Genomic DNA, 15,044 nt, shown 5'->3' on the forward strand with positions numbered 1-15,044 from the left:
TTGTACACATTGTCATGTTAATTATAATCAAATGCATTTTGTTTTATTGACCACAATATTTCATTTGATATTTGTTTGAGAAGAGCACTTTCAATTAGTTTTGAAAAAGGCTCGAACACCCAAAGGTCTGACTGTACATTGACTTTGTGAAGTTTAATAAAATAAAAAAAGAAGATGAGGGTGAGTATTTACTGACAGAATTTTAACTTTTGGGAGAACTAACCCTTTAAGCCCCTTTCAACACCGCCAGCGGTTTTGTTGCTGCATGTCGCTAGTCTCTGTACTGTGATATAAAACACAAGTGATATAAAAAACTAAGATTGATCGTTAATCTAGTTCAATATTTAATGGACTGAGCACTATCAACAACACTCTCCAACAGCATAATATTACTTTTAAATATTTTAAGCCCAATTCCTAGTCAAATTAGAATTATATCTCACTCATAATCTCAACTAAAAGTTATTAAAACGTCATTCGAAGGAGACAAATAATCCCATTTTCTTGTCCCTAATAATCAACATAATGCAGGGGAAACTGTAAAATGGACTGCAGCAGTGCTAAACTTGCATCATACATTTTCCATGCATTATTTTATTATATCCATGTATGTGGTTACAGTCAAATCATATAAAACAGCGAATCAAATCTCTCCAGAACTCTGTCTTGCCTGCAGTCGAGACTCGATACGGTGACATGAGCTCCACTGACAGTCCCTCCTGTTGGTTGTTGCTAGAGAAATTTGCTTCTCATTTGCATAAAAGTTGATTATTATTGTACATGTCATCAGCTCAATTTAGGGACCATGTGGTTTTTCTCTATGTATTGTGAAAAGCGTTATACAAATGTATGTATTGTCATGACCGGCTTTGCCGTGTTGCTTGGCAGCTTGTTGTTTGTCTGTGTTTTATGGTTGCCGTCTGTCTGTCTGTCTTAGTCCTACAGGTGGAGCTGTAGGCTGGCTGTGGAGGTTAATGGATGACTGGTTAAAAGAGGCTTTCCGGGAGCTCTCTTTCTCTTTCCTCTTCGGGCCGTCGGTCTGTGCGGCTGGTGGTTGCCTCGCTCGTCGCGCTTACCTCCTCTCCCCACCCGTTTCATTCTACTGATGTACACTACACTTTTGGTTAACCATTACATTTACTGATACACTTCTATTTTCTTGTTAAATAAACATTATTTGTTAAATGTAGTGATCAGTGTGGTCTCCCCTTTTATGTTGCGATCACTGTATGAGCCCAGTGGTCGTAACAGTATTATTTCAATTGAATTGACTTGAAAGAGCCATTGTATGGTTACTGTACCATGTACTGTGCTGTTTCTCGGCAGTCTAAGAGGGTGCGTTAAATTGGACAAGAGCCCATTATAGTAGAGCTACTCCGCTAACAAAGTCCACATTTTAGGCACTTTTTAGTAGTGGTGTCAACAATAATCGATTCGGCGATGCATCGCAATGCGGGGGATGCACGATTCAGCATCGATGCGGCAAAGTGCCATAATCGATTATGTCACTGTTTATTTTCTGGCCTTGAGTTGGACAATAAAGTTGTAAAGTTTCAATTACTTCCGTGGGCATAACAACAACAACAATCAAAATGGCTGAGGCGGAGGGAGATGACCGTGATAGACGGGTAATTAAAAACGCACCCAAGCTTGGAAAAGCGGACATCTGGGCACATTTCGGATTCTACGAAGTTAATGGGAAACTAGACAAGATGAGGCTTAACACAGGAGCGCAGCTTCGCGGCTGAGACACGAATAGACTATTAACATAAAGCTTTTACTCTTAAACACAAAAGGCATGTTCATTTTAATTTAAAAAATAATATTTATTAAACAAACCAGATCAAGAGCAAAAACGAAATAAAGTGCATAACTGAAAAATAAAGCATAGGCTCAAAACTAAACAGTGGGCACTGCGCAATTGGGCTCCAATAATTTGTTCCCGTCTTCTAAAAAAAAAAAAAAAATGCTGCTACACTGCCGATGTCTTTGTTGACATGGTACAGGAGGACTGACTATGAATTAAACGCTCTCAGTTAAATAAATAATATTCAGCAAACCTTCTAGTAGCCTACTTTCTTCAATCTGTCTCTCTTCTTTGTATTGCCTCATTACTGATTAAAAATTTGCCTTGTTGTGTGCAGTAGAATTTTGATGCATCGCAATGCATCGTAGAATCGAATTGAATCGAATCGTTACCTGGTGAATCGTAATCGAATCGAATTGTGAGGGCAGTGCCAATGCACACCCCTACTTTTTAGTGTAGAATTATTTTTTATGAAGCTTTGAACTTGGCACAATGCACAATGAGCCGCCTATTGCATTTTCTGCCCATTTCGCGGCGCTGTTTCTCAGTCGCCTCATCAGCTGTGTTAAAGTGGGCATGAGCCTATTATAGTAAAGCTACTCCTCTAATGAAATCCAATTTTTTAAGCACTTATTACTGTGGAACTTTTTTTTATGATGCTAATTTGTAATTGACATAACACTATGCACAATGAGCCGCCTGTTGCATTTTCTGCCCATTTCGCGGTGCTGATTCATAGCCGTCTAAGAGGGTGCGTTACAGTGTCAAGCGTGAAAGTGAACTCGATACTAGAGCGCATTTTTCTGTGCACACCACATTCACAGACAGCGCGGTCTCTTTTGTCTTGTTGGACTTGGTTTAACTGAGAGGTACACAAAAAGTAACAGAGCAAGTTTAGAAATCCATTTTTACTCATTATACAAACAAAAAATTTAGCAAACAATCTGACTTACCACTTAGCTCCTTTCGACTATTTACGCTCTTGTGTCTCTTTTACTTTAACATGGTAGGTGATTTAAGTTACAGTTCTTTTTCCGTTGAACTTGACTAATATACTTAGTCGCTATAAGAGTCCAGAAATGCATTTAAATTATACAAGTCTTTGCGTGCGTGCTGCAAATGATTTGACATAGCATCTCAGCATATCAGATATTCTAGACTCAGAGTTCGGCCTTCAGGTTTGAATCTTCTTCTCAATAAATGTATCCGCATCTCGGTGATTGCCATTTTGGCTTGGTAGAACAAACTATAGTTTATCCCGGCGGCTCACTGCTTGGCCTTCACTGGATCGCCCTTTAAAAAAAAAAAAAAATGCTGTCGTCACCAGCGTTATGACTTATGGGGTAGGATAGACCGCTAAGGATCCATTTATGTATCCTTTCTTCCACAGGGAAACGAAGGGTGCATTTGGCGTCAATCAGCCTTCAAATACGGCCAATCGGCTTTCAAATACGGCCTTCTGAAGATGCAGCCTTCACATTGGGACACAGCTTAAGTGTTGTATAACCAGCAGGAGAGCAGTGATGTGTAAACTGAATTTGGTGTATTACAGTGAAGTTATTGAATGTTTTGCATAGTATAAAATATGCAAAAGCATCCATCCATCCATTTTCTTCCGCTTATCCGGGGCCGGGTCGCGGGGGAGAGCAGTCCAAGCAGAGATGCCCAGACTTCCCTCTCCCTAGACACTTCTTCCAGCTCTTCCGGGGGGACACCGAGGCGTTCCCAGGCCAGCCTGGAGACATAGTCCCTCCAGCGTGGCCTAGGTCTTCCTCGGGGTCTCCTCCCGGTGGGACGCACCCGGAACACCTTCCCGGGAAGGCGTCCAGGAGGCATCCGGAACAGATGCCCGAGCCACCTCAGCTGACCCCTCTCGATGTGGAGGAGCAGCGGCTCTACTCTGAGCTCCTCCCGAGTGACCGAGCTTCTCACCCTATCTCTAAGGGATCGCCCAGCCACCCTGCGGAGAAAGCTCATTTCGGCCACCTGTATCCGGGATCTTGTCCTTTCGGTCATGACCCAAAGCTCATGACCATAAGTGAGAGTAGGAACGTAGATTGACCGGTAAATCGAGAGCTTCGCCTTGCGGCTCAGCTCTTTCTTCACCACGACAGACCGGTACATGGACTGCATTACTGCAGAAGCTGCACTGATCCGTCTGTCAATCTCCCGTTCCATCCTTCCCTCACTCGTGAACAAGACCCCAAGATACTTAAACTCCTCCACTTGAGGCAGGAACTACCGGAGTCCAACATGCACCGGGAAGAAGTCTGACTTACTGCCGGCAATGAGAACCAAGCTCCTGCTCCTGTCATATAGGGACTGGACAGCCCTTAGAAAAGAACCCCGGACCCCATACTCCCGGAGCACCCTCCACAGGACGCCTCGAGGGACACAGTCGAATGCCTTCTCCAAATCCACAAAGCACATGTGGATTGGTTGGGAAAACTCCCATGAACCCTCCAGCACCCTAGAGAGGGTATAGAGCTGGTCCAGTGCTCCACGACCGGGACAAAAACCGCACTGTTCCTCCTGAATCCGAGGTTCTACTATCGGCCGTATTCTCCTCTCCAGTGCCCTGGCATAGACTTTCCCCGTGAGGCTGAGAAGTGTGATCCCCCTGTAGTTGGAACACACCCTCCGGTCCCCCTTCTTAAAAAGAGGGACCACCATCCCGGTCTGCCATCCCAGAGGTACTGTCCCCGACCGCCACGCGATGCTGCAGAGACGTGTCAGCCAAGACAGCCCTGCAACATCCAGAGACTTGAGGTACTCAGGGTGGATCTCACAGAGGAGTGCAAAAGCATATGCAAAAGCATATTTTATCAAACTAAGTGTTGTAGTATGACCAGTAGGAGAACATTGATGTGTAAGCTGAATTTGGTGACACTACAGTGTTTATAAATATGAAAAAAGAATCTGTGAGATGTCTACTTTTGTATGTGTCCACTTACAATCAAAACAAAACGTTGTGCTTTTGTAAAATAAAGAAATTAAACAGGGTGTGCTTTCTGCCTCACTGACTTAACAGAGCAGCCATCAAGTGTTAGACAGTACTCTAGGTTATTACGTGTGGAAGTTTTTTTGTGCAATAATTAGAACCTCTGTTTTTTTCTGAATTTAGTAGTAGGAAATTACTAGTCATCCAATTTTTATATCAGCTATGCATTCCGTTAATTTTCAGAATTGGTAGGTTTCGTTAGGTTTTGAAGAAATATACAGCTGAGTATCGTCGGCATAACAGTGAAAGCTAATTCCATGTTTCCTAATGATATCTCCTAATGGTAGCATATATAGGGCCCTATTTTAACGATCTGAAACGCAAGTGTCAAAGCGCAAAGCGCAAGTAACTTTGTGGGCGGATCCCGGCGCTGTTGCTATTTTACCGGCGGGATAAATGACTCTTGCGAAATCTAAAAGCGGTTGGTCTGAAGTAGCTTCATTATTCATAGGTGTGGTTTGGGCGTAACGTGAAATAAACCAATCAGAGCGTCCTCTCACATTCCCTTTAAGAGCAGGCGCGCTTGTTCCATGGCGGATCGCTATTATAACGGCGGATTTGCCAGCGCACGCCAGGAGCATTTCACAGCCGAGGAGACCGACGTTCCCATCAGGGCCGTAAAACACAGAGAAGTGACATTGGGGATGATGGGAGAAACCCACCCAAATTAGTTTTGGTTAAACAGGCGTATAATTTGGGTAAATGTGTAGCCTAATCTAGATTTAAGAAAAAAAAAATCTAGATAGATCTTTTTCACATCTTCACGGACACAACAATGATTTCCCTCGTGTGTTAATATTTTTCCTTGTAATAATGTATGATTTGCAAAAATGAAAACTGCTGCGTCTGTTTATAATTATTAGAGAATCAAAGTGTATGCTACATTATGGCCAACACGCGCCCTTAAAATACCATATCACTAACACGCAACGCGCCACTGTCTTTAGACTGTTTTTTTCCTGGTCAGTGGCGCAATCTCTTTCTAAAACTGGAAAATAGCACCAGGGAAGTTTTGCGCCGGAACACGCCTCCTCTTTGCGCTGAACCGCCCCCGCGAGCGCAAGTTCAATCCCTAATTTACCGACGTGCGTCTGTGGAGGGAAAAGTCCGCTGTGCGCGGGTGCAAAATAGGAATGATACATGCGTCGGTGTTCAAAGTCAATTGCGCTGGGTGCAAGATAGGGCCCATAGAGTTAACAGCAGCGGTCCTAGTACTGAGCCTTGTGGTACGCCATGCTGAACTTGTGATTGATAAGACATCTTTTCATTTACTGCTAGAAACTGATAACGGTCAGATAAGTATGATTTAAACCCTGCTAGTGCAATTCCACTAATGCCAACATAATGTTCGAGTCTATTTAAAAGGATGTTGTGGTCAATGCTGTCAAATGCAGCACTAAGATCAAGTAATACTAATAGAGAGATACAACCACGATCGGATGATAAGAGCAAATCATTAGTACCGAGACAGTTCTCGTTAAAGTTACAATGGTACGGTCTAAATCCGGACTGAAAATCCTCACAGATATCATTTCTTTTAAGAAAGGTACACAGTTGTGAGGATACTGCTTTTTCTAATATCTTTGACAGAAAAGGCAGATTCGAGATCGGCCTGTAATTGACTAATTTTGTAGGATCAAGTTGCGTTTTTTTCAAAGCGGTTTAATCATAGCTAGCTTAAAGGTTTTTAGTATGTATCCTAGAGACGATTGTGGCAGAATTAGGTAAGTGACTGACAGTCCTGGTGTCCTATCAGGAAAGAGTACGGTCTATTTAACGCTGGTTGGCTGTACTCTGAGATGCGTCATGTCTTGTCCTCCCCCTCCTGCGTCATCCACTATCGCCTCAGCGTTTCATTTAAGCACTTGTCCGACGGTGCATTTTCATCAGCTCAGAATAGGTGTTTGCCCACCCTTCAGTTAATCGGTGGTTGTGATGATCGCGGTAAACAGTAGCCTGTGGGGATTTCATGTGGGGTAATGTCGTCTTTTGGCGTTCGTGAGGCGCAGGTCCTCCCTTTCGTTCTCCGGACCATTGTGCTGGTTCTCTGCACAATCTCCCTCTCGTTTTTCAGTGTTTCTACGAACTTGAGTCCACCTGGATAACCACGGTGCTTGCGCTGCCCTCCGTGTCGCGCTGATTGTGCCGGCGGGAATTCATAAGGGCACAGGGATTATACCATCTACTTCCTTCTACTTCCTTTCGTTTTTTTTAGTGTGATTTAGAAAAGTTGATTAATAATAATTGACTGTTATTTGTACAAGAACCAGTGTGTGTGTGTGTGCACACGCGCGTGTATGTGTGTGTGCTGCACCAGCTCTATCTGCTGTGATTCTTTTCTCTTTCTTTTGGTCAGCTGTGTTTATTGTTTAGATTTTGTTTCTGCAACTACTGTTGTGTGTTTGATTATTATATTTTTTGGATTAAACAAATTCAGCTGTTTATCTTGTTTCTCCCAGGAACTGAGGTGACCAGGCGGGAGGACCTCCGAGTGCATTTGTGGTGGTGGTAGTGTTGCAGTGAGTGACACCTTTTGGAGTGCTTGCGTGTATGATCCAAGTGCACGGTGACGTGTGTGTGTGAGTAGAATTACGCTTTTGGAAAAGCCATTAAGTGGTCCTTCCGCCGGTAAGCTCAGCCTGGTTTTGTTTTGTTTTACTTTTTGTTTGACAAACTCCTCCTACCCTCGTGGGTAGAGGACTATGTCGGTGTGTGTCACTCATATTGCCCCCTTGTGAGCACCTGTTTTTGTGCCTTGACATTTGTGCATTGAGCGCTGTGCGCCTTTGTTTTAAAAGAAGATACTGTTTTTAACTACTTTTGTATGTCAATAAAAGACCTTTTTGTAATTATTTGTACTCTTGTCTCTAACCTCCCTGACACACACGAACCTGTGTGACCTAATGCTAACCGCTGGGTTATTTAGATATTCCCTGATTTATTCAGGGTGGCGTAGTCGACAATTATCACCATAAGCAAAGTAACTTATTGAAATCCTGTACTGCTCCGCTTCGTCACACAAAGATGAATTAATGATATCAAGAAGAGGATCTATGACATCTGGAAGCATCTCTTTCAGTAGCTTAGTCGGTATAGGGTCTAACATACACGTTGTCGATTTAGATGATTTGACGAGTTTGCAAAATTCTTCCTCTCTTATAGCAATGAATGAATCAAATTTTCCCTCAGGGAGACTACAATGAATGTATAGGTTGCGATACAGTTAAGCCGATTAAAACACATACACTACACTGTGTGTTCTCGTCTACAATTTAAACAACATGTTTTTCGTTCTTATGCCAAATCGTTATTGATTTATTGAAGTGTTTCGGAGCTGAATCTCTGACGTCAAACTTCCAACGTCAAACCAACTTTATATCGGTGAACTGTTACTGGTTTGAGATCTGTGAGGGGAATTGATTCGATCTCAAGTGTTGCTGCTGCCGTTTTATTTCTTTTGACACATTTGGATTAAATTTGCTAGTTACTTTACATTGTTAAAATAAACTGCAAAATATACTGCTAAATACTTTACATTGAGTCTATAATGACTCACGTGAGACATTTTAAATCTATACATATGATATTATATCTATTACACTTGGGATAATATTGCTTATGGTGCAATTTATTTTTTTAAAGTTTTATGATTGTTTTCAGTTTCATGCACATTTTAATGTTCTAATTACTTTATTGTGATGAATGTAGTTATCATAAAACCAAGCTTTATCAAGTTCCTATAGAGCAGTTTTATAGGCTTTTATCGTGTATCCTGACTCAAATAATGTGTTTCTAACAGCAAACACTCAGAATAAAGTGAGATGATCTGCTGATGATCCTGAATGGCTTGTTGAATGAGTGTTGATAGTCTGAGGCTCATCAATATTAACAGATCTGCTGAAAACACTCTTTATTTCATGACAATAGTTCCTGTTTTCACCTCATTTATTATGCTGATGTCTTCAGATCTCCTGTAAATTGTCACTTAAAGCTCATTTCATTGCTGTCAGCAGACTGAGGGTATTTGTTGGCTACAATATCTGTTTATTTCTGTCTTTTATGCTTTTAAATATTTTTTCTTTACTAATCTAGATATCTGCCATTATTTTAATGAAGAAAAGAAACAGAATAATGTTAGAATAAGAAATAAAAATTGCTTTACGGTAGACATATATATGCTTAAATGAGCAAATTAGTATATGGGGCAAAGACAATAAGGGGTTTATATATCTAAAACAACAACAACAATATCTCTCAATCTCTCCCCCACTCTCTCTCTCTCTCCCTCTCTCTTTCTCTCTCTCTCTCTCTATATATATATATATATATTATTTATTTTTTTATTTATTTTTATTTTTTTTGTCATATTTAGAAAGCTTCTTGCTGACAAAAAAGGTGATTTGAAGGATAGTGGCAAAGTTTTAATCTTTTACAAATTTAGTATGATCTCTTCAGAAAAAAACTCCGAAAAAATTCTGACATTTTGTTTCCACAGAAGTTATTTCAAACATTACATTTGCATTAACTGATGAGTGATCAGCTCCTCCCACAGCAATTACGTCATCAGTGAAGCTCCTCCTACATCAGTCACATGATCAGTGAAGCTCCTCCCACTGCAATTCTCCAATAAATGCTGTAAATTCCCATCAGCTGCAAGTGAAGACGAGCATGAAAGCATCAGGAAGAGCTGAAATCTGCAGAGACTGAGTTTATTAAAGAGGACAGTGAGAACACGAGTGATCCAGAACCCTGCAGAATGAAACACACTGAAGATCCTGAAGAACAAAGAGGTTGGTGTTTATTCTTCAAACAGTTACTCGATGAGTCAGCCTGACCCCAAACAGTGATTAAGGGTTAAACTATGAGATGGGTGCAGGTTGTCATTAAATGTTCAGGAAGGGGGATTGGAGAAACATTTATATTGATTTGTTAACATCAGATCAAGTATAATTTTAATCCCTGGTTTATATTTGGTTCGCAATTTTTTGCAACCATGTTACTGAAATATTGGCCATTTTTCAATATAGTTTACACTTTTTTTAAATTATATATTTTTTAAGCAATAAACAGAAAACTGTATCAAGTAAATTAAATTTCCAGAATGACTGACAGGGTTGTAAACGTAACATAAGCAAAATATAATCTAAGTTGTATTTATCTTAAATTATATAAGTTCTACAGTTACAGAGATCATTATTCTCACACAACTTTGGTAACAGGGTTGATGAATACAGTCAATTCTATTCTAAAAGTGTAAGGCTGAAATAACCTCAGATACCTTGATCTTCTGAGATAGACACAGACACAAACACAAACACACACATGCTTCTGTTTCACAACACATTGGCCGTGAGACACACTCATTTGATTGGTTTCACACGCCACACCCCCGATTTCCATTCCCTGATTTGTCATGCTGAAGAGTCAACCCGGTCGGTCAAATGCCTGAAAGATGAGTTTATCTATAGATCTACCTGTTGAGCCACTCGTGATCGACTAGTTACGCAGCAAATTAGTTAAAATCTCCCGGAATCTAGAGCGAGCTCGCAAGCGAGACAGAGACCAAACCGCGTAGCGTGCGCACGGCAGAGAGGGAGAGCGAGCGAGAGACCTTGCGTGTGCAGAGAGCATCCAGGGGCACGTTCAACTTAAAAACGGTGCGCAACGTTTTGCTGCGGTTTCCGGGTTGAACGCCATGTTTCCTGGAAACGGCGTGCACCGGTGTGCAATGGGGTTTGAGATATGTTTTCTCTTGTTTGGTGGGTGTGACTGCAGTCCAATCAGCAGCAACATGTATATAAAGCACGCGGTATTAAAGTGAACTCGATGCAGCTTGGTATACGCAACAACTGAGGATATTAGAAGACATGTTTGTCTTTTCATCCTAAAATGCGAGGCAAATGTTGTATCACAATAATTAAGAACCACAGTTTCCACAAATCCTTTCACTCGATTGGGATGTTCTCTTTTGTTCTGTGCGGCAAGTGCAGTAACTGTAACATCGGGCATATTTTGTAGTATTAAACACCTTTATACCGACTTCATCAGACTCCGAAAATTCTTCACAAAGAACACAAAGAATGGCCTTCTCAGCTGCCATAGTTGCAACTCGTGCGTCATCAGAACAGTGTGTTGTTCAACGACGCATCAACGTTTTGTCGGGCCCCCCCCCAAAAAACATGGGATTTTTGTCTATTTGTCTAATGTTTTAAAAATAATTATTAGAAGATCAATGTACCTCATTTATGGAAAGTAATTTTTATTACATCAGAGTTTACATCTTTTTTTATGTCCTTTCACTTTATATTCATCTCTTTGAATTATTTTTGTTGTACTGAACATTAAATATTATTTTTTTCTCTTTGATTTTAGATCTGATGGAAGAGAGCGAGGAGAGTGAAGAACTGAGAGAAGTGAAGGAGGAGAGTGAAGAACTGAGAGAAGTGAAGGAGGAGAGTGAAGAACTGAGAGAAGTGAAGGAGGAGAGTGAAGAACTGAGAGAAGTGAAGGAGGAGAGTGAAGAACTGAGTGAAGTGAAGGAGGAGAGTGAAGAACTGAGAGAAGTGAAGGAGAGTGAAGAACTGAGAGAAGTGAAGGAGGAGAGTGAAGAACTGAGAGAAGTGAAGGAGGAGAGTGAAGAACTGAGAGAAGTGAAGGAGGAGAGTGAAGAACTGAGAGAAGTGAAGGAGGAGAGTGAAGAACTGAGTGAAGTGGAGGAGGAACATCATGTCAAGCCTGGAGGAAAACCTTTGAGTCGATCAAAGACTAAAAATACTTTTTTAAAGAAAACAAGAGCCAAGAAATCTTTCACCTGCACTCAGTGTGGAAAGAGTTTCACAACCAAACAGCGTCTTGAGCGTCACATGATGATCCATACCGGAGAGAAGCCGTTCACATGTGATCAGTGCGGGAAGAGTTTCAGTCGATCTTCATTCCTTAAAGAACACATGAAGATCCACACCGGAGAAAAGCCGTTCACATGTGATCAGTGCGGGAAGAGTTTCAGTCATTCTTCATCCCTTAAAGGACACATGAAGATCCACACCGGAGAGAAGCCGTTCACGTGTGATCAGTGTGGGAAGAGCTTCACACAATTACAACACCTTCAAGGACACATGCGGATCCACACTGGGGAAAAGCCGTATGCATGTGATCAGTGTGGAAAGAGTTTCACACAAAGACAACATCTTAATGTTCACATGATGATCCACACTGGGGAAAAGCCGTTCACATGTGATCAGTGTGGGAAGAGTTTCACAAACAAACATCACCTTAAGAAACACATGAGGATCCACACCGGAGAGAAGCCGTTCACATGTGATCAATGCGGGAAAACATTTATTAGTGCATCACACCTGAAGTCACACCTGCCAGTTCATACAAAGGAGAAGCCACATTCATGTTCTGTGTGTGGAAAGAGTTTTTCACTGCTGGAATATTTACAAAAACATCAGAAAATACACACTGGTGTGAGAGAGTACATGTGCTTTGAGTGTGAGAAGACTTTTACTACAGCGAGCTGTTTAAAACGGCACCAGAGAATTCACACTGGAGAAAAACCTTACAAGTGTTCACACTGTGACAAGAGATTCAGTCAGTCATCATCTCTGAAAACACATGAGAGGATCCACAGCGGAGAGAAACCGCACACGTGTGATCAGTGTGGAAAGAGTTTCTCTATTAAAACTCACCTGAAAATACACATGAAGATCCATGAAGTGGAGACACGTGCAGAGAGTTTCTCAAGGGCAGGGGTTCAAATGTAAAATACATATATACACTAAACAAAATTATAAATGCAACACTTTTGTTTTTGCCCCCATTTTTCTTGAGCTTTTTTTTCGGGGGTCCGAAAACCAGTCAGTATCTGGTGTGACCACCATTTGCCTCACGCAGTGCAACACATCTCCTTCACACAGAGTTGATCAGGTGTTGACTGTGGCCTGTGGAGTGTTGGTCCACTCCTCTTCAATGGCTGTGCGAAGTTGCTGGATATTGGCCGGACCTGGAACACACTGTCGTATACGTCGATCCAGAGCATCCCAAACATGCTCAATGGGTGACATGTCCGGTGAGTATGCTGGCCATGCAAGAACTGGGATGTTTTCAGCTTCCAGGAATTGATCATCACCCCATGTTGCAGAAATAATGCACGGCCCCATGTTGCAAGGATCTGTACACAGGTTGTGGATGAATGGCACAACAATGGGCCGCCCGCCAGACCTGTACATGGACCGCATTACTGCAGAAGCTGCACCGATCAGTCTGTCAATCTCCCGTTCCATCCTTCCCTCACTCGTGAACAACCTGAAGTAGGCAAGCCACCCTTTTCCGACTGAGGACCATGGCCTCGGATTTGGAGGTGCTGATTCTCATCCCAGCCGCTTCACACTCGGCTGCAAACAGTCCCAGTGCATGCTGAAGGTCCTGGTCTGAAGGGGCCAACACGACAACATCATCCGCAAAGAGCAGAGACGGAATAGTGTGGTCCCCAAACCCGACACCCTCCGGCCCCTGGCTGCACCTAGAAATTATGGCCATAAAAATTATGAACAGAACAGGCGACAAAGGGCAGTCCAACATGCACCGGGAACAAGTCTGATTTACTGCCAAGCTCCTGCTCCTGGCGTATAGGGACCGTACAGCCCTTAGCAAAGAACCCCGGACCCCATCCTCCCAGAGCACCCTCCACAGGACGCCTCGAGGGACACAGTCGAATGCCTTCTCCAAATCCACAAGTATAGAGCTGGTCCAGTGTTCCACGACCTGGACAAAAACCACACTGTTCCTCCTGAATCCGAGGTTCTACTATCGGCCGTATTCTCCTCTCCAGTACCCTGGCATAGACTTTCCCAGGGAGGCTGAGAAGTGTGATCCCCCTGCAGTTGGAACACACTCTCCGGTCCCCCTTCTTAAAAAGAGGGACCACCACCCCGTTCTGCCAGCCCAGAGGCACTGTCCCCGACTGCCACGCGATGCTGCAGAGGCGTGTCAGCCAAGACCCGCAACATTCATAGACTTGAGGTACTCAGGGCGGATCTCATCCACCCCTGGTGCCTTGCCACCGAGGAGTGCAAAAGCATATGCAAAAGCATATTTTATCAAATTAAGTGTTGTAGTATGACCAGTAGGAGAACATTGATGTGTAAGCTGAATTTGCTGACACTACAGTGTTTAACATTTAAGTTAATGACTATTTTTGTAGTAACACTTTTTTGGGTTTTGCACTTTGCAGACTTTCCCTTAGGACGCGTCTCTCCGCTGCTCATAGAGATAATTTGGAAATTGCTGGCATTTGTGTTTTAACAAAGTTTAGCTAAAGAGTTATTGATCCGGGAAGTTCAGACCTGTGAATATGCCAACTTTACTGAACTCCATGAACCACACATTGTTAACTTACAGATCTCTAAAACACTGCCAGCGGGACATTAAACAGGACGTATTTGTCCAAGGTCACAACCGGTTTTGCGAGGGAACGCAAAAGTTTATCGGGCGAACAGAAGTTTTGCGAGGGAATGCTAAAGATTTGGCCTTTTGTTCCCCTCCAATCCCAAATATTTTCCACCATGTCCCTTTAGGTGCTCTGTAGAAATGAGCTTTAAGTGGCCAATCACAGGATATTTGAAGACATCTGCATGATAAATGAGGTGAAAACAGGAACTATTGTCATGAAATAAAGAGTGTTTTCAGCAGATCTGTTAATATTGATGAGCCTCAGACCATCAACACTCATTCAACAAGCCATTCAGGATCATCAGCAGATCATCTCACTTTAGGCTATTCTGAGAACACAGAATAGACTATTACACACTATTATAGACACACACTAATAGAAACACATTATTTGAGACAGGATAGATGATAAAAGCCTATTAAACTGCTATATCGAAAGAAAATGTTATTGATCACAATATGACATGGATAAAACATTAATAATACAAAAACATGTGGACTATGTGTTCTGCAAAGAGAATTGGGGGTAAATAAATAATTTTGCAATGTGCTGCTGGGGCCTGTTTCAGAAAGGAGGTTAAGTGAAAACTCTGAGTATGTTAACCCTGAAATGAGGGAAACTCTGGGTTTTCCGTTTCAGAATGGGAGGTATATCAAACCCGAGAAAGCAGAGTAAGTCAAGCCCGTTTCTGAAAGAGGGGTAACTTATACTCAGAGTCAGTTACCATGGCAACTTACTCTGTGAACCTAACCTGGTGGGGAGCAGGTTTTCTTCGGTAAACC

The 15,044-nt window shown here is 42.2% G+C and overlaps 2 protein-coding genes across 2 annotated transcripts in view; one reads left to right on the forward strand and one right to left on the reverse strand.

The window, feature by feature from the left end:
- LOC307000301 (uncharacterized protein) overlaps positions 1 to 15,044 on the reverse strand; it is a 220,438-nt gene that overhangs the window by 142,694 nt on the left and 62,700 nt on the right. The window lies entirely within an intron of this gene.
- On the forward strand, positions 9,447 to 12,723 carry LOC307000593 (uncharacterized protein). Its single transcript, XM_079616267.1, has 2 exons — positions 9,447 to 9,598; positions 11,181 to 12,723. Exons 1-2 carry the CDS (start codon positions 9,565 to 9,567, stop codon positions 12,572 to 12,574), a joined length of 1,428 nt encoding a protein of 475 aa, XP_079472393.1. The 5' UTR covers positions 9,447 to 9,564; the 3' UTR covers positions 12,575 to 12,723.

Source organism: Phoxinus phoxinus, assembly GCF_949152265.1.
Source record: "Phoxinus phoxinus genome assembly, chromosome: 1".
NCBI lineage: Eukaryota > Metazoa > Chordata > Actinopteri > Cypriniformes > Leuciscidae > Phoxinus > Phoxinus phoxinus.